We start from the raw sequence: 20,932 nt of genomic DNA on the forward strand, positions 1-20,932 counted from the left end.
TTTTCTTTTTTCTTCTTTTTGCTCTTGCTTTTTCTTTGTTTTTTCTGTTTTTTTCTTTTCTTTTCCCTTTTTTTTAAATATATTTTTTCTCGTTTATCTCCGTCTCAGAATCGGTCTTTTGGACTGGATCACCAGATCAACACACACGTCCATTCGACATACAAGGCGACAGACGAAGGTTTTAGCAGAAGTTGCACTGAGGAGCTGCAAACGGCTTCAAACGTTTCAAAGATCAGGAACGGCGGAAGTTTTCTGTAGATTGTTTCAGCTTTACCTGGCTGGCCGGGTCGTCCTGGAGGTCCAAGGTGACCCTCTCCTTTGCTGCCTTTCAGGCCTCTTGGTCCCAGGTCACCTGGGGGGGTAAAGGGGGGGGGGGGGGTCAGAGCCATGTTAAACCAAACCTGGAGACTCGTCAGCCTCACAGAGACACTTCCTGTTCAGTCGTTTCCTCTGAGCAGTCAGCTCTCCTGCATTTTAGTGGTTTGACACAATGAAGAATCAAAGTTGAAGTAAAGTCGTGGATTATTATTGTTTTCCTGTAGAGTTTGAAGTTGAGTCCATTAATGTTTTTAAAAAAATAGGAAAATAATCAAACTGACGGAAAATAATCAACAAAGAAGAAAAAAATGCGATTCGATGGGGTCGTTAGAGTCATGTGACATGATTCCAAATAGATTGGGAAGCTGGGAGAGCCAGGTTGCCCACTGGAGAGCCAGGTTGCCCATTGGAGAGTCAGGTTGCCCATTGGAGAGTCAGGTTGCCCATTGGAGAGCCAGGTTGCACACTGGAGAGCCAGGTTGCCCACGGGAGAGCCAGGTTTCCCACAGGAGAGCCAGGTTGCCCACTGGAGAGCCAGGTTGCCCACTGGAGAGCCAGGTTGCCCACTGGAGAGCCAGGTTGCCCACTGGAGAGCCAGGTTGCCCACTGGAGAGCCAGGTTGCCCATTGGAGAGCCAGGTTGCACACTGGAGAGCCAGGTTGCCCACGGGAGAACCAGGTTTCCCACAGGAGAGCCTGTTTGCCCGTGGGAGAGCCAGGTTGCCCATGGGAGAGCCAGGTTGCCCGTGGGAGAGCCAGGTTGCCCGTGGGAGAGCCAGGTTGCCCACGGGAGAGCCAGGTTGCCCACGGGAGAGCCAGGTTGCTCACAGGAGAGCCAGGTTGCCCGTGGGAGAGCCAGGTTGCCCACGGGAGAGCCAGGTTGCCCACGGGAGAGCCAGGTTGCCCATTGGAGAGTCAGGTTGCCCATTGGAGAGTCAGGTTGCCCATTGGAGAGCCAGGTTGCCCACTGGAGAGCCAGGTTGCCCGTGGGAGAGCCAGGTTGCCCACGGGAGAGCCAGGTTGCCTGTGGGAGAGCCAGGTTGCTCACGGGAGAGCCAGGTTGCCCACGGGAGAGCCAGGTTGCCCGCGGGAGGGCCAGGTTGCCTGTGGGAGAGCCAGGTTGCTCATTGGTGGAGGGCCAGGTTGCCTGTGGGAGAGCCAGGTTGCTCATTGGTGGAGGGCCAGGTTGCCTGTGGGAGAGCCAGGTTGCTCATTGGTGGAGGGCCAGGTTGCCCGCGGGAGGGCCACGTTGCCTATTGAAGAGCCAGGTTGTGGGTGTGGCGGCGGTGTGGCGGCGGTGTGGCACCTCCCCCGCTGATTAACAGCTCCGCCGTGAAGTGGTGATAAATCGCCGGCGATGACTTGGCAGTATTTGTGTCTGACGCTCGCTGCTTAATGATCTGGTTTTACGGCCACAGCGAAACATCCTCACGACCAATTTGCTTCCTGTTGACACTTTTTTTCCTTCTTTTTTTTTAATCGCTGATGAAAGCGGCGGTAAGCTGTGATGATGTGCAGTTTTTTTTTTTTTATTGCCTTGTTCTCATCGAGGAAAAACGAGCCGGACTCGGGTTCTTTCCCGTCGTGATGATTTAACGTGTCGCTAACGGCCCGTTTCCATGACGACGCAACTTTTAGAGTATTTTCGAATCTCGGAGGCGCTGAAAACACAACTCTTTGAGAAACGCTTTAATTTAATTAAATTTAATTTCTATTTTAACTATTCAATTCTAGTTTATTCTAAATAAATAAAAAGATAAATAATAATAATAAAAAGACAAACAAACAAACAAAGCAAAGTAAGCAAAAATATGTGACGGATAACAAAAAATAAATAAAAAGACAAAGATAAAACAAAGTAAGCAAAAATATTTGATGGATAACAAAAAAATAAAAAAAATAAAAAGACAAACAAACAAACAAAGCAAAGTAAGCAAAAATATGTAACAGATAACAAAAAATTATAAATAATAGCCTAACATGTCCAAAAATGTGTGTATGTACAACTTTCTGTGTGTTTGTGGTTTTATTACAAAAATAACCAGCAGCGCCAACTAGTGGCCCAGCGTACGAACGACATCGGTTTTAAATAGTTGCCATAGAAACGTGAGACTTTCCTCAAACCAAAAACACCAAAGCGACGCGTTTCCACCTGAACCCCTCGGCGTCGTATCGAACCTTTGAGGCCGGCGGTTCCCTGCAGTCCGGGAGCTCCGGGGTAACCGGGGGCTCCGCTTCTGCCGGGGTAGCCCGGCGTTCCCATGGAGCCTTTGGGTCCCGGCGCCCCCTGCTGGCCGGGAGGTCCCTTCACGCCCGGGCACGGCTGGCAGGCGGACGGAGGCGCCAGAGTCTGGAGCAACGCTGGCAGCTGATCTGCAGACATCAAAGAGCGAGATCGATAAAACACGGGTACAGAAATAATAAGTATTTAAGAGGCGCCTTTAAGAGGAGCTCTTCACAACGTGCTTTCACGGTAAAAAAAAAACATCGAGACGATCAATAAACAATCCCAGACGACGACACGCCAAAGAACCAGGAGGCTAAACGGAGAGAACGTATGAAAAATACACCTGGAGTTTGAGTAGAAATAAATACGAAAGGTAAACTTCAAATTAAAGCAAGTTTATAAAAGGGAGATTTTTTCTTTTTTAATTAAAAGCCTCAAAGTCAACATATATAATTGAGTTGCATTAAACCTAGCACTCACTGGAGACGCACCGGTTCCAGGCTTACAGCAAATATTACAAGGCTTTTGGAGAGTCTTCGGTATTACCGTAGTTTCCAGACTATAAGCTACTACTTTTTTTTCACATGGTTTAAACCGGGCAGATTAAACGGTGACAATTTGTGTATTTTTAATGGTTTCATGAGCTTCATGCCAGCGATACGTGGGTGATGCGTTCAGGGGCATCACGTAACTCCGCCCCACTGGCTCGTCCTCAGAATCAACAAATACCCGATAAAATACTTTAGTGACGGAGATTAACACTCAGTGTTTGTGTGTTATTGCTGGAATTCACTTCCTCTCCTCTCTCTCGCTTTCCCCCCTCACTCTCTCTCTCTCTCTCTCTCTCTCATTTCTTTTCTTTTTCTTTAAATTTGATGGGTGTGGCTTAGGTTCAGGCGCGCTCAGTCGTCCAGAAAATACGGTAATGAGAAATACAAAGTTAGTGTTTGAGCCTTTGGGTGTTTGAGCCTTTGGGTGTTTGAGTTGCTCTGGGGGTATGAGCCTCTGGGTGTTTGAGCCTCTGGGTGTTTGAACCTTTGGGTGTTTGAGTTGTCTAGGTATATGAGCTGCTCTGGGTGTTTGAGCTGCTCTGAGTGTTTGAGCCTTTGGGTGTTTGAGCCACTCTGGGTGTTTGAGCTGCTCTGGGTGTTTAAGCTTTTGGGTGTTTGAGCTGCTCTGAGTGTTTGAGCCTTTGGGTGTTTGAGCTGCTCTGGGTGTTTGAGCTGCTGTGGGTGTTTGAGCCGCTCTGGGTGTTTGAGCTGCTCTGGGTGTTTGAGCGTTTAGGTGTTTGAGCTGCTCTGGGTGTTTGAGCCGCTCTGGGTGTTTGAGCCGCTCTGGGTGTTTGAGTCGCTCTCGATCAAATACAGTAAATAAATCCTGCTTTGTCGTGGAAATCTCTTCTCATTCAAGCCATTTTGCAACTCTTTCTTGCGAACCCCTCATCAGCAGTGAGATCTTGTCGTTTATCTTCCCGCCCCGGCGGCCATTATCAGCCCCGCGTTATCGTGTTGCTCAAACCAGTGACATCATTTCCTGTCAGAGTCGAACTGTGAAAACATGCAGTCGCCCGGAGGTTTCCTGTGGAAACGGCTCCAGTTGCTTAATTTAGCGAGTCGCTGAAGGAGGTGTGATCGAGGCGGTTGCCGTGACGATCGCCGTCCGGCTCCGACGCGTCCTGCCGTCTTTCCACCCAATTCCCTCTTTCATCTCACCTTTCATCTTTTTAATGTCGCCGGTTTTGTTGCAGCCGGAAACTGCAGATGTTTTTAAAACCAACGAGACATAAAGAATCCTGATGGATTCTATTAAACAGGATCAATTCTTCACAAATTCTGTGAAGCAGAAGATTTTTCTTTATTTTTCTCTGGTTTTAGTGCCTGAAGTCTCAAACTTGTTTCCCCTTGTTGTGTTTAAAGTTCACACAGTAAACATCCCGGCTCTGGAGGGACGAGTCTTGTAACAGATAACAAAAAATAGATAAGACAAACAAACATAAAGCAAAGTAAGCAAAAATATATGACGGATAACAAAAAATAAATAAAAAGACAAAGAAAGATAAAGCAAAGTAAAAAAAAGTTCAAAAAAAATATATGACGGATAACAAAAAATAAATAAAATAAATAAAAAGAAACAAAGATAAAGCAAAATAAGCAAAAATATGTAACGGATAACAAAAAATAAATAAAAAGACAAACAAACAAAGCAAAGTAAGCAAAAATATGTGACGGACAACAAAAAATAAATAAAATAAAAAGAAATAAAAATAAAGCAAAATAAGCAAAAATGTGTAACGGATAACAAAAAATAAATAAAATAAATAAAAAGACAAACAAACAAAGCAAAGTAGGCAAAAATATGTAACAGATAACAAAAAACAATAAATAATGGCCCGACATGTCCAAAAATGTGTGTATGTACAACTTTCTGTGTGTGTTTGTGGTTTTATTACAAAAATAACCACCAGCGCCAACTAGTGGCCCAGCGTACATCGGTTTTAAATACTACTAGTACTACTAGTATTAGTAGTAGTACGTCAGGTACTCACTGCGCAGGACGTCGCTGCAGAGCTTCAGGAGGTGGTCGTCTGAAGGAGGTTTTCCCTGGAACACAGTCACACGTCTCATCAGCTCCACCCGTCCTGAAGGCGGAGGAGACGCCCTCCGTCCCCGTGTCCCTCCGTCCCCGTGTCCCTCCGTCCCCGAGTCCCTCCACCCTTTTCCTCACTTCCTCCAAACGCTTTCTACTCCAGTGTTTTTCAACGCTGGTGTTTCCTCCAGATCTCGTCAGGTGAGCCGTGGGAAATCATCACATTTCACATTTTTTTCGAAAAAAACCATTTGTGTTGCAGAGTAATCATGTATAAATACTCTTCACCACTAGATGGCAGCACAGAACTTTGCCGGTGAAACGGAAAGTGACAGACAGGTGGTGGTGTGCCTCCAGATTTTTCCAAACAAAAAAAGTGTGCCTTGGCTCAGAAAGGTTGAAAAACACTGGTCTACTTAAAGTCTGTCCTCCGTCAGGACGTCGGGTCACAGGAGCTACGTTCACAATCTGCTGTGTCTGTGGGTGCCGTGACTCCTTGGAGAACCGGGACCGGGTTCTACTCACCGGTTTTCCAGGGTACCCCGGTTGCCCCGGCTGCCCCGGCGAGCCGTCCTGACCGGGGAATCCTCGCGGGCCGACGGCGCCCATGTGACCCACGTGACCCACGTCGCCCTTCTTCCCTTCAGGCCCCCAGAGGCCCGGGTCTCCTCGCTCGCCTTTCTGGAGACACACAACTCACATTGGTGAGCAAACAGACGTGTCGGGTCCTCTATTATCTATTATCTACCATCTATTATCTATTATCTATCTATCTACTATCTATTATTAATTGTGCCTGCCTCTTTAAGAAGCGTTGCATAATTATTACAATACTGGGAAGGCGCCGCTTTTTTTTTCCGGAACAATGACTGTAAAGTTCCCAAAATGTTTAATTTTCACCCCAATAAGCCTTTTAATAGCCTTACTATAGTCTTACCATCATTTCTGACCCATTTCCATCACTTTCCCAATTTTTCATATTTTCACTTATTTTGCCATACGCGTACCTTACGCTTTTTTTTTTCCGTAACAATGACTAAAGTTACCAAAGTGTTTAATTTTCACCCCAATAAGCCTTTTAATAGCCTTACTATAGTTTTACCATCATTTCTGACCCATTTCCATCACTTTCCCAATTTTTCATATTTTCACTTATTTTGCCATACGCGTACCTTACGCTTTTTTTTTCCCGTAACAATGACTGTAAAGTTCCCAAATATTTAATGTTCACCCCAATAAGCCTTTTAATAGCCTTACTATAGTTTTACCATCATTTCTGACCCATTTCCATCACTTTCCCAATTTTTCATATTTTCACTTATTTTGCCATACGCGTACCTTACGCTTTTTTTTTCCCGTAACAATGACTGTAAAGTTCCCAAATATTTAATGTTCACCCCAATAAGCCTTTTAATAGCCTTACTATAGTTTTACCATCATTTCTGACCCATTTCCATCACTTTCCCAATTTTTCATATTTTCACTTATTTTGCCATACGCGTACCTTACGCTTTTTTTTTCCCGTAACAATGACTGTAAAGTTCCCAAATATTTAATTTTCACCCCAATAAGCCTTTTAATAGCCTTACTATAGTTTTACCATCATTTCTGACCCATTTCCATCACTTTCCCAATTTTTCATATTTTCACTTATTTTGCCATACGCGTACCTTACGCTTTTTTTTTCCCGTAACAATGACTGTAAAGTTCCCAAATATTTAATTTTCACCCCAATAAGCCTTTTAATAGCCTTACTATAGTTTTACCATCATTTCTGACCCATTTCCATCACTTTCCCAATTTTTCATATTTTCACTTATTTTGCCATACGCGTACCTTACGCTTTTTTTTTCCGTAACAATGACTGTAAAGTTCCCAAAGTGTTAAATTTTCACCCCAATAAGCCTTTTAATAGCCTTACTATAGTCTTACCATCATTTCTGACCCATTTCCATCACTTTCCCAATTTTTCATATTTTCACTTATTTTGCCATACGCGTACCTTACGCTTTTTTTTTCCCGTAACAATGACTGTAAAGTTCCCAAATATTTAATTTTCACCCCAATAAGCCTTTTAATAGCCTTACTATAGTATTACCATCATTTCTGACCCATTTCCATCACTTTCCCAATTTTTCATATTTTCACTTATTTTGCCATACGCGTACCTTACGCTTTTTTTTTTTCGGAACAATGACTGTAAAGTTCCCAAAATGTGTCTTTTTCACCCAATAAGCCTTTTAATAGCCTTACTATAGTCTTACCATCATTTCTGACCCATTTCCATCACTTTCCCAATTTTTCATATTTTCACTTATTTTGCCATACGCGTACCTTACGCTTTTTTTTTCCCGTAACAATGACTGTAAAGTTCCCAAATATTTAATTTTCACCCCAATAAGCCTTTTAATAGCCTTACTATAGTTTTACCATCATTTCTGACCCATTTCCATCACTTTCCCAATTTTTCATATTTTCACTTATTTTGCCATACGCGTACCTTACGCTTTTTTTTTTTCGGAACAATGACTGTAAAGTTCCCAAAATGTGTCTTTTTCACCCAATAAGCCTTTTAATAGCCTTACTATAGTCTTACCATCATTTCTGACCCATTTCCATCACTTTCCCAATTTTTCATATTTTCACTTATTTTGCCATACGCGTACCTTACGCTTTTTTTTTCCCGTAACAATGACTGTAAAGTTCCCAAATATTTAATTTTCACCCCAATAAGCCTTTTAATAGCCTTACTATAGTATTACCATCATTTCTGACCCATTTCCATCACTTTCCCAATTTTTCATATTTTCACTTATTTTGCCATACGCGTACCTTACGCTTTTTTTTTTTCGGAACAATGACTGTAAAGTTCCCAAAATGTGTCTTTTTCACCCAATAAGCCTTTTAATAGCCTTACTATAGTCTTACCATCATTTCTGACCCATTTCCATCACTTTCCCAATTTTTCATATTTTCACTTATTTTGCCATACGCGTACCTTACGCTTTTTTTTTCCCGTAACAATGACTGTAAAGTTCCCAAATATTTAATTTTCACCCCAATAAGCCTTTTAATAGCCTTACTATAGTTTTACCATCATTTCTGACCCATTTCCATCACTTTCCCAATTTTTCATATTTTCACTTATTTTGCCATACGCGTACCTTACGCTTTTTTTTTTTCGGAACAATGACTGTAAAGTTCCCAAAATGTGTCTTTTTCACCCAATAAGCCTTTTAATAGCCTTACTATAGTCTTACCATCATTTCTGACCCATTTCCATCACTTTCCCAATTTTTCATATTTTCACTTATTTTGCCATACGCGTACCTTACGCTTTTTTTTTCCCGGAACAATGACTAAAGTTACCAAAGTGTTTAATTTTCACCCCAATAAGCCTTTTAATAGTCTTGCTATAGTATTACCATCATTTCTGACCCATTTCCATCACTTTCCCAATTTTTCATATTTTCACTTATTTTGCCATACGCGTACCTTACGCTTTTTTTTCCCGTAACAATGACTGTAAAGTTCCCAAATATTTAATTTTCACCCCAATAAGCCTTTTAATAGCCTTACTATAGTTTTACCATCATTTCTGACCCATTTCCATCACTTTCCCAATTTTTCATATTTTCACTTATTTTGCCATACGCGTACCTTACGCTTTTTTTTTTCCGTAACAATGACTGTAAAGTTCCCAAATATTTAATTTTCACCCCAATAAGCCTTTTAATAGCCTTACTATAGTTTTACCATCATTTCTGACCCATTTCCATCACTTTCCCAATTTTTCATATTTTCACTTATTTTGCCTTACGCTTTTTTTTTCCGTAACAATGACTGTAAAGTTCCCAAATATTTAATTTTCACCCCAATAAGCCTTTTAATAGCCTTACTATAGTTTTACCATCATTTCTGACCCATTTCCATCACTTTCCCAATTTTTCATATTTTCACTTATTTTGCCATACGCGTACCTTACGCTTTTTTTTTCCCGGAACAATGACTAAAGTTACCAAAGTGTTTAATTTTCACCCCAATAAGCCTTTTAATAGTCTTGCTATAGTATTACCATCATTTCTGACCCATTTCCATCACTTTCCCAATTTTTCATATTTTCACTTATTTTGCCATACGCGTACCTTACGCTTTTTTTTTTCCGTAACAATGACTGTAAAGTTCCCAAATATTTAATGTTCACCCCAATAAGCCTTTTAATAGCCTTACTATAGTTTTACCATCATTTCTGACCCATTTCCATCACTTTCCCAATTTTTCATATTTTCACTTATTTTGCCATACGCGTACCTTGCGCTTTTTTTTTTCCGGAACAATGACTGTAAAGTTCCCAAAATGTGTCTTTTTCACCCCAATAAGCCTTTTAATAGCCTTACTATAGTCTTACCATCATTTCTGACCCATTTCCATCACTTTCCCAATTTTTCATATTTTCACTTATTTTGCCATACGCGTACCTTACGCTTTTTTTTTTCCGTAACAATGACTGTAAAGTTCCCAAATATTTAATTTTCACCCCAATAAGCCTTTTAATAGCCTTACTATAGTATTACCATCATTTCTGACCCATTTCCATCACTTTCCCAATTTTTCATATTTTCACTTATTTTGGCATACCTTACGCTTTTTTTTTCCCGTAACAATGACTGTAAAGTTCCCAAATATTTAATTTTCACCCCAATAAGCCTTTTAATAGCCTTACTATAGTATTACCATCATTTCTGACCCATTTCCATCACTTTCCCAATTTTTCATATTTTCACTTATTTTGCCATACGCGTACCTTGCGCTTTTTTTTTTCCGGAACAATGACTGTAAAGTTCCCAAAATGTGTCTTTTTCACCCCAATAAGCCTTTTAATAGCCTTACTATAGTCTTACCATCATTTCTGACCCATTTCCATCACTTTCCCAATTTTTCATATTTTCACTTATTTTGCCATACGCGTACCTTACGCTTTTTTTTTTTCGGAACAATGACTGTAAAGTTCCCAAAATGTGTCTTTTTCACCCAATAAGCCTTTTAATAGCCTTACTATAGTCTTACCATCATTTCTGACCCATTTCCATCACTTTCCCAATTTTTCATATTTTCACTTATTTTGCCATACGCGTACCTTACGCTTTTTTTTTCCCGGAACAATGACTAAAGTTCCCAAAGTGTTTAATTTTCACCCCAATAAGCCTTTTAATAGTCTTGCTATAGTATTACCATCATTTCTGACCCATTTCCATCACTTTCCCAATTTTTCATATTTTCACTTATTTTGGCATACGCGTACCTTACGCTTTTTTTTTTTCGGAACAATGACTGTAAAGTTCCCAAATATTTAATTTTCACCCCAATAAGCCTTTTAATAGCCTTACTATAGTTTTACCATCATTTCTGACCCATTTCCATCACTTTCCCAATTTTTCATATTTTCACTTATTTTGCCATACGCGTACCTTACGCTTTTTTTTTTCCGTAACAATGACTGTAAAGTTCCCAAATATTTAATTTTCACCCCAATAAGCCTTTTAATAGCCTTACTATAGTCTTACCATCATTTCTGACCCATTTCCATCACTTTCCCAATTTTTCATATTTTCACTTATTTTGCCATACCTTACGCTTTTTTTTTCCCGGAACAATGACTAAAGTTACCAAAGTGTTTAATTTTCACCCCAATAAGCCTTTTAATAGCCTTACTATAGTTTTACCATCATTTCTGACCCATTTCCATCACTTTCCCAATTTTTCATATTTTCACTTATTTTGCCATACGCGTACCTTACGCTTTTTTTTTTCCGTAACAATGACTGTAAAGTTCCCAAATATTTAATTTTCACCCCAATAAGCCTTTTAATAGCCTTACTATAGTCTTACCATCATTTCTGACCCATTTCCATCACTTTCCCAATTTTTCATATTTTCACTTATTTTGCCATACGCGTACCTTACGCTTTTTTTTTTCCGTAACAATGACTGTAAAGTTCCCAAATATTTAATTTTCACCCCAATAAGCCTTTTAATAGCCTTACTATAGTTTTACCATCATTTCTGACCCATTTCCATCACTTTCCCAATTTTTCATATTTTCACTTATTTTGCCATACGCGTACCTTACGCTTTTTTTTTTCCGTAACAATGACTGTAAAGTTCCCAAATATTTAATTTTCACCCCAATAAGCCTTTTAATAGCCTTACTATAGTCTTACCATCATTTCTGACCCATTTCCATCACTTTCCCAATTTTTCATATTTTCACTTATTTTGCCATACGCGTACCTTACGCTTTTTTTTTCCCGGAACAATGACTAAAGTTACCAAAGTGTTTAATTTTCACCCCAATAAGCCTTTTAATAGTCTTGCTATAGTATTACCATCATTTCTGACCCATTTCCATCACTTTCCCAATTTTTCATATTTTCACTTATTTTGCCATACGCGTACCTTGCGCTTTTTTTTTTCCGGAACAATGACTGTAAAGTTCCCAAAATGTGTCTTTTTCACCCCAATAAGCCTTTTAATAGCCTTACTATAGTATTACCATCATTTCTGACCCATTTCCATCACTTTCCTAATTTTTCATATTTTCACTTATTTTGCCATACGCGTACCTTGCGCTTTTTTTTTTCCGGAACAATGACTGTAAAGTTCCCAAAATGTGTCTTTTTCACCCCAATAAGCCTTTTAATAGCCTTACTATAGTCTTACCATCATTTCTGACCCATTTCCATCACTTTCCCAATTTTTCATATTTTCACTTATTTTGGCATACGCGTACCTTACGCTTTTTTTTTTCCGTAACAATGACTGTAAAGTTCCCAAATATTTAATTTTCACCCCAATAAGCCTTTTAATAGCCTTACTATAGTTTTACCATCATTTCTGACCCATTTCCATCACTTTCCCAATTTTTCATATTTTCACTTATTTTGCCATACGCGTACCTTACGCTTTTTTTTTTCCGTAACAATGACTGTAAAGTTCCCAAATATTTAATTTTCACCCCAATAAGCCTTTTAATAGCCTTACTATAGTTTTACCATCATTTCTGACCCATTTCCATCACTTTCCCAATTTTTCATATTTTCACTTATTTTGCCATACGCGTACCTTACGCTTTTTTTTTTCCGGAACAATGACTGTAAAGTTCCCAAAATGTGTCTTTTTCACCCCAATAAGCCTTTTAATAGCCTTACTATAGTCTTACCATCATTTCTGACCCATTTCCATCACTTTCCCAATTTTTCATATTTTCACTTATTTTGCCATACGCGTACCTTACGCTTTTTTTTTTCCGTAACAATGACTGTAAAGTTCCCAAATATTTAATTTTCACCCCAATAAGCCTTTTAATAGCCTTACTATAGTATTACCATCATTTCTGACCCATTTCCATCACTTTCCCAATTTTTCATATTTTCACTTATTTTGGCATACGCGTACCTTACGCTTTTTTTTTTTCGGAACAATGACTGTAAAGTTCCCAAAATGTGTCTTTTTCACCCAATAAGCCTTTTAATAGCCTTACTATAGTTTTACCATCATTTCTGACCCATTTCCATCACTTTCCCAATTTTTCATATTTTCACTTATTTTGCCATACGCGTACCTTACGCTTTTTTTTTCCCGGAACAATGACTAAAGTTCCCAAAGTGTTTAATTTTCACCCCAATAAGCCTTTTAATAGTCTTGCTATAGTATTACCATCATTTCTGACCCATTTCCATCACTTTCCCAATTTTTCATATTTTCACTTATTTTGCCATACGCGTACCTTACGCTTTTTTTTTTTCGGAACAATGACTGTAAAGTTCCCAAAATGTGTCTTTTTCACCCAATAAGCCTTTTAATAGCCTTACTATAGTCTTACCATCATTTCTGACCCATTTCCATCACTTTCCCAATTTTTCATATTTTCACTTATTTTGCCATACGCGTACCTTACGCTTTTTTTTTCCCGAAACAATGACTAAAGTTACCAAAGTGTTTAATTTTCACCCCAATAAGCCTTTTAATAGTCTTGCTATAGTATTACCATCATTTCTGACCCATTTCCATCACTTTCCCAATTTTTCATATTTTCACTTATTTTGCCATACGCGTACCTTGCGCTTTTTTTTTTCCGGAACAATGACTGTAAAGTTCCCAAAATGTGTCTTTTTCACCCCAATAAGCCTTTTAATAGCCTTACTATAGTATTACCATCATTTCTGACCCATTTCCATCACTTTCCTAATTTTTCATATTTTCACTTATTTTGCCATACGCGTACCTTGCGCTTTTTTTTTTCCGGAACAATGACTGTAAAGTTCCCAAAATGTGTCTTTTTCACCCCAATAAGCCTTTTAATAGCCTTACTATAGTCTTACCATCATTTCTGACCCATTTCCATCACTTTCCCAATTTTTCATATTTTCACTTATTTTGGCATACGCGTACCTTACGCTTTTTTTTTTCCGTAACAATGACTGTAAAGTTCCCAAATATTTAATTTTCACCCCAATAAGCCTTTTAATAGCCTTACTATAGTTTTACCATCATTTCTGACCCATTTCCATCACTTTCCCAATTTTTCATATTTTCACTTATTTTGCCATACGCGTACCTTACGCTTTTTTTTTTCCGTAACAATGACTGTAAAGTTCCCAAATATTTAATTTTCACCCCAATAAGCCTTTTAATAGCCTTACTATAGTTTTACCATCATTTCTGACCCATTTCCATCACTTTCCCAATTTTTCATATTTTCACTTATTTTGCCATACGCGTACCTTACGCTTTTTTTTTTCCGGAACAATGACTGTAAAGTTCCCAAAATGTGTCTTTTTCACCCCAATAAGCCTTTTAATAGCCTTACTATAGTCTTACCATCATTTCTGACCCATTTCCATCACTTTCCCAATTTTTCATATTTTCACTTATTTTGCCATACGCGTACCTTACGCTTTTTTTTTTCCGTAACAATGACTGTAAAGTTCCCAAATATTTAATTTTCACCCCAATAAGCCTTTTAATAGCCTTACTATAGTATTACCATCATTTCTGACCCATTTCCATCACTTTCCCAATTTTTCATATTTTCACTTATTTTGGCATACGCGTACCTTACGCTTTTTTTTTTTCGGAACAATGACTGTAAAGTTCCCAAAATGTGTCTTTTTCACCCAATAAGCCTTTTAATAGCCTTACTATAGTTTTACCATCATTTCTGACCCATTTCCATCACTTTCCCAATTTTTCATATTTTCACTTATTTTGCCATACGCGTACCTTACGCTTTTTTTTTCCCGGAACAATGACTAAAGTTCCCAAAGTGTTTAATTTTCACCCCAATAAGCCTTTTAATAGTCTTGCTATAGTATTACCATCATTTCTGACCCATTTCCATCACTTTCCCAATTTTTCATATTTTCACTTATTTTGCCATACGCGTACCTTACGCTTTTTTTTTTTCGGAACAATGACTGTAAAGTTCCCAAAATGTGTCTTTTTCACCCAATAAGCCTTTTAATAGCCTTACTATAGTCTTACCATCATTTCTGACCCATTTCCATCACTTTCCCAATTTTTCATATTTTCACTTATTTTGCCATACGCGTACCTTACGCTTTTTTTTTCCCGAAACAATGACTAAAGTTACCAAAGTGTTTAATTTTCACCCCAATAAGCCTTTTAATAGCCTTACTATAGTTTTACCATCATTTCTGACCCATTTCCATCACTTTCCCAATTTTTCATATTTTCACTTATTTTGCCATACGCGTACCTTACGCTTTTTTTTTCCCGGAACAATGACTAAAGTTCCCAAAGTGTTTAATTTTCACCCCAATAAGCCTTTTAATAGTCTTGCTATAGTATTACCATCATTTCTGACCCATTTCCATCACTTTCCCAATTTTTCATATTTTCACTTATTTTGCCATACGCGTACCTTACGCTTTTTTTTTTTCGGAACAATGACTGTAAAGTTCCCAAAATGTGTCTTTTTCACCCAATAAGCCTTTTAATAGCCTTACTATAGTCTTACCATCATTTCTGACCCATTTCCATCACTTTCCCAATTTTTCATATTTTCACTTATTTTGCCATACGCGTACCTTACGCTTTTTTTTTCCCGGAACAATGACTAAAGTTACCAAAGTGTTTAATTTTCACCCCAATAAGCCTTTTAATAGTCTTGCTATAGTATTACCATCATTTCTGACCCATTTCCATCACTTTCCCAATTTTTCATATTTTCACTTATTTTGCCATACGCGTACCTTGCGCTTTTTTTTTTCCGGAACAATGACTGTAAAGTTCCCAAAATGTGTCTTTTTCACCCCAATAAGCCTTTTAATAGCCTTACTATAGTATTACCATCATTTCTGACCCATTTCCATCACTTTCCCAATTTTTCATATTTTCACTTATTTTGCCATACGCGTACCTTACGCTTTTTTTTTCCCGTAACAATGACTGTAAAGTTCCCAAATATTTAATTTTCACCCCAATAAGCCTTTTAATAGCCTTACTATAGTTTTACCATCATTTCTGACCCATTTCCATCACTTTCCCAATTTTTCATATTTTCACTTATTTTGCCATACACGTACCTTACGCTTTTTTTTTCCGGAACAATGACTGTAAAGTTCCCAAAATGTGTCTTTTTCACCCAATAAGCCTTTTAATAGCCTTACTATAGTTTTACCATCATTTCTGACCCATTTCCATCACTTTCCCAATTTTTCATATTTTCACTTATTTTGCCATACGCGTACCTTACGCTTTTTTTTTCCCGTAACAATGACTGTAAAGTTCCCAAATATTTAATTTTCACCCCAATAAGCCTTTTAATAGCCTTACTATAGTTTTACCATCATTTCTGACCCATTTCCATCACTTTCCCAATTTTTCATATTTTCACTTATTTTGCCATACGCGTACCTTACGCTTTTTTTTTCCCGTAACAATGACTGTAAAGTTCCCAAATATTTAATTTTCACCCCAATAAGCCTTTTAATAGCCTTACTATAGTATTACCATCATTTCTGACCCATTTCCATCACTTTCCCAATTTTTCATATTTTCACTTATTTTGCCATACGCGTACCTTACGCTTTTTTTTTCCCGTAACAATGACTGTAAAGTTCCCAAATATTTAATTTTCACCCCAATAAGCCTTTTAATAGCCTTACTATAGTTTTACCATCATTTCTGACCCATTTCCATCACTTTCCCAATTTTTCATATTTTCACTTATTTTGCCATACGCGTACCTTGCGCTTTTTTTTTTCCGGAACAATGACTAAAGTTCCCAAAGTGTTTAATTTTCACCCCAATAAGCCTTTTAATAGTCTTGCTATAGTATTACCATCATTTCTGACCCATTTCCATCACTTTCCCAATTTTTCATATTTTCACTTATTTTGCCATACGCGTACCTTACGCTTTTTTTTTCCCGGAACAATGACTAAAGTTCCCAAAGTGTTTAATTTTCACCCCAATAAGCCTTTTAATAGTCTTGCTATAGTATTACCATCATTTCTGACCCATTTCCATCACTTTCCCAATTTTTCATATTTTCACTTATTTTGCCATACGCGTACCTTGCGCTTTTTTTTTCCCGTAACAATGACTGTAAAGTTCCCAAATATTTAATTTTCACCCCAATAAGCCTTTTAATAGCCTTACTATAGTTTTACCATCATTTCTGACCCATTTCCATCACTTTCCCAATTTTTCATATTTTCACTTATTTTGCCATACGCGTACCTTACGCTTTTTTTTTCCCGTAACAATGACTGTAAAGTTCCCAAATATTTAATTTTCACCCCAATAAGCCTTTTAATAGCCTTACTATAGTATTACCATCATTTCTGACCCATTTCCATCACTTTCCCAATTTTTCATATTTTCACTTATTTTGCCATACGCGTACCTTGCGCTTTTTTTTTTCCGGAACAATGACTGTAAAGTTCCCAAAATGTGTCTTTTTCACCCCAATAAGCCTTTTAATAGCCTTACTATAGTCTTACCATCATTTCTGACCCATTTCCATCACTTTCCCAATTTTTCATATTTTCACTTATTTTGCCATACGCGTACCTTACGCTTTTTTTTTCCCGGAACAATGACTAAAGTTACCAAAGTGTTTAATTTTCACCCCAATAAGCCTTTTAATAGTCTTGCTATAGTATTACCATCATTTCTGACCCATTTCCATCACTTTCCCAATTTTTCATATTTTCACTTATTTTGCCATACGCGTACCTTACGCTTTTTTTTTCCCGTAACAATGACTGTAAAGTTCCCAAATATTTAATTTTCACCCCAATAAGCCTTTTAATAGCCTTACTATAGTTTTACCATCATTTCTGACCCATTTCCATCACTTTCCCAATTTTTCATATTTTCACTTATTTTGCCATACGCGTACCTTACGCTTTTTTTTTCCCGTAACAATGACTGTAAAGTTCCCAAATATTTAATTTTCACCCCAATAAGCCTTTTAATAGCCTTACTATAGTATTACCATCATTTCTGACCCATTTCCATCACTTTCCCAATTTTTCATATTTTCACTTATTTTGCCATACGCGTACCTTGCGCTTTTTTTTTTCCGGAACAATGACTGTAAAGTTCCCAAAATGTGTCTTTTTCACCCCAATAAGCCTTTTAATAGCCTTACTATAGTCTTACCATCATTTCTGACCCATTTCCATCACTTTCCCAATTTTTCATATTTTCACTTATTTTGCCTTACGCTTTTTTTTTTCCGTAACAATGACTGTAAAGTTCCCAAATATTTAATTTTCACCCCAATAAGCCTTTTAATAGCCTTACTATAGTATTACCATCATTTCTGACCCATTTCCATCACTTTCCCAATTTTTCATATTTTCACTTATTTTGGCATACGCGTACCTTACGCTTTTTTTTTTTTCGGAACAATGACTGTAAAGTTCCCAAAATGTGTCTTTTTCACCCAATAAGCCTTTTAATAGCCTTACTATAGTATTACCATCATTTCTGACCCATTTCCATCACTTTCCCAATTTTTCATATTTTCACTTATTTTGGCATACGCGTACCTTACGCTTTTTTTTTCCCGTAACAATGACTGTAAAGTTCCCAAATATTTAATTTTCACCCCAATAAGCCTTTTAATAGCCTTACTATAGTATTACCATCATTTCTGACCCATTTCCATCACTTTCCCAATTTTTCATATTTTCACTTATTTTGCCATACGCGTACCTTGCGCTTTTTTTTTTCCGGAACAATGACTGTAAAGTTCCCAAAATGTGTCTTTTTCACCCCAATAAGCCTTTTAATAGCCTTACTATAGTCTTACCATCATTTCTGACCCATTTCCATCACTTTCCCAATTTTTCATATTTTCACTTATTTTGCCTTACGCTTTTTTTTTTCCGTAACAATGACTGTAAAGTTCCCAAATATTTAATTTTCACCCCAATAAGCCTTTTAATAGCCTTACTATAGTATTACCATCATTTCTGACCCATTTCCATCACTTTCCCAATTTTTCATATTTTCACTTATTTTGGCATACGCGTACCTTACGCTTTTTTTTTTTTCGGAACAATGACTGTAAAGTTCCCAAAATGTGTCTTTTTCACCCAATAAGCCTTTTAATAGCCTTACTATAGTCTTACCATCATTTCTGACCCATTTCCATCACTTTCCCAATTTTTCATATTTTCACTTATTTTGCCATACGCGTACCTTACGCTTTTTTTTTTCCGTAACAATGACTGTAAAGTTCCCAAAATGTGTCTTTTTCACCCCAATAAGCCTTTTAATAGCCTTACTATAGTATTACCATCATTTCTGACCCATTTCCATCACTTTCCCAATTTTTCATATTTTCACTTATTTTGCCATACGCGTACCTTACGCTTTTTTTTTCCCGGAACAATGACTAAAGTTCCCAAAGTGTTTAATTTTCACCCCAATAAGCCTTTTAATAGCCTTACTATAGTCTTACCATCATTTCTGAGTTATCATTTCTAGTTGGCGCATGTTTATATCGCTATAAACAACCACAGATATTTGTATTCGTATTGTGTTTTTTTTTCCTTGTTTCCATGGAGACGGAGTCTTTTCCAAAAGTTACATTATCCTCCGTCCACACGGAGTCGGAAATTTTTTTTAAATTGTTTTATTTAAATAACATTGCATTTTCTCTTGTTTCCGTGGCGACGGAGTCGGAGGGTTATAAAATAGGTACCTTTTCACCCGGTTTCCATGGAGACGGAGTCCCAGGGTTATAAAATAGGTACCTTTTCACCCGGTTTCCATGGAAACCGAGTCGATTTCCAAACGGCTCAGCGTCTGCGAGCAGCAGCGTCGTAGAAATGGACGTCCAGAACAGTTTTACGTTTTCATGTGGAAACGGGAGCTTTTCGGTTTAAATAAACTTTTGTTTCTCCTTTTTTTTTTCATTGAAACAAAGTTTTCCTCGTCTGTTTCAAGTCCGAATTTTATTTGCGATAAACGACTCCGTCAGTTCAGGCCACGTCTTTTCACGCCACTTATTTATTTTTACTTATTTATTTATTTTAAACGGATCAAACGGCGCCGGCGTCTCTGCAGACGGAATCCATGAGGCTTGAAGCTTCAGGTGTGTCTCTACAAAATAGTTCCTTTGCGATGTGTATTTCTCCGGTGGGGGGGGTTAGATAGATAGGTCCCCCCCCCCTCCCCCCCAGGGCTCCCTGAGCCGCCTATAGCAGCTGAAGGCTTGACGGCTCCGAATGAGACGGGATGGATTATATCTAATACCACAAAGTCTAATTCGACAAACCTCTCCTTTCCTTCCCCCGGGTCCTGCTTCACCCTGACGGAAGAGAGAGAGAGAGGGGGAGAGAGAGGGAGGGAGAGAGAGAGAGAGAAAGACGGTTAAAACTTCTTACAAATCAAAGGTGGAGGCGGGACGTCAGAGGAAGTCGCTGCTCTGGAACGTGGATCGTGACGAGGAGTCGGTTTGGCCTTCGAGGAAAAATAACGAATTCTGAGAAGCTTCATCGTCAAATTAAATACAAGAGATTGAAGCTGTGTGTGTGTGTGTGTGGGGGGGGAGGGGGGGTTGGATGGTCCTAAATATTCAGATGTTCCCTCCTCGTCACGTTCGCCTCAATATTTCATCATCGCCGCCTCGACTTTAGAAGTAAAAGTGGGAGAAACTCGAGTCACAGTGTCGTATTGACATTGACGCCATTGAGAAAAATCCAGAAAATACGGTAATCATGAACTCTACCTTAAACCAAAATCTGCGGTTTATTTTTATCACCATGACACTTTTTTTTTTTTTTTTGTTAAATGCAACTTATAGTCCAGAAAATACGGTAATCATGAACCCTACCATAAACCCAAAATCTGCGGTTTATTTTCATCTCCATGACACTTTTTGTGTGTGTGTGTGTGTCAAAATGCAACTTATAGTCCAGAAAATACGCTAACCAAAATTTTAAACCTTAAACCAAAATCTGCGGTTTATTTTCATCTCCATGACACTTTTTTTTTTTTTGGTAAATGTGACTTATAGTCCAGAAAATACGGTAATCATGAACTCTAACATAAACCAAAATCTGCGGCTTATTTTTATCTCCATGACACTTTTTTTTTTTTTTTTTTTTGTTAAATGCGACTTATAGTCCAGAAAATACGGTATCCATGAACCCTACCATAAACCAAAATCTGCGCTTTCTCGATCTCATCAAAAAAAAATTATTATTTCAGACTCGTGAGTCAAAGCGAACATTAAGCTCCACGCCGAGTCGTTTAT

The 20,932-nt window shown here is 38.2% G+C and overlaps 1 protein-coding gene across 1 annotated transcript in view; it reads right to left on the minus strand.

Moving 5' to 3' along the window:
• LOC308144332 (uncharacterized protein) overlaps positions 1-20,932 on the minus strand; it is a 48,040-nt gene that overhangs the window by 1,026 nt on the left and 26,082 nt on the right. The window contains exons 26-30 of the mRNA XM_080515428.1: positions 19,952-19,984; positions 5,656-5,811; positions 5,090-5,144; positions 2,496-2,690; positions 275-352 (exon numbers count right to left, since the gene is read on the minus strand). Of these exons, the coding sequence (XP_080371554.1) occupies positions 275-352; positions 2,496-2,690; positions 5,090-5,144; positions 5,656-5,811; positions 19,952-19,984 (517 nt within the window). The remainder of the gene's footprint in view (positions 1-274; positions 353-2,495; positions 2,691-5,089; positions 5,145-5,655; positions 5,812-19,951; positions 19,985-20,932) is intronic.

The sequence above is a fragment of the Blennius ocellaris genome (assembly GCF_963422515.1).
Source record: "Blennius ocellaris genome assembly, chromosome: 19".
Taxonomy (NCBI): domain Eukaryota; kingdom Metazoa; phylum Chordata; class Actinopteri; order Blenniiformes; family Blenniidae; genus Blennius; species Blennius ocellaris.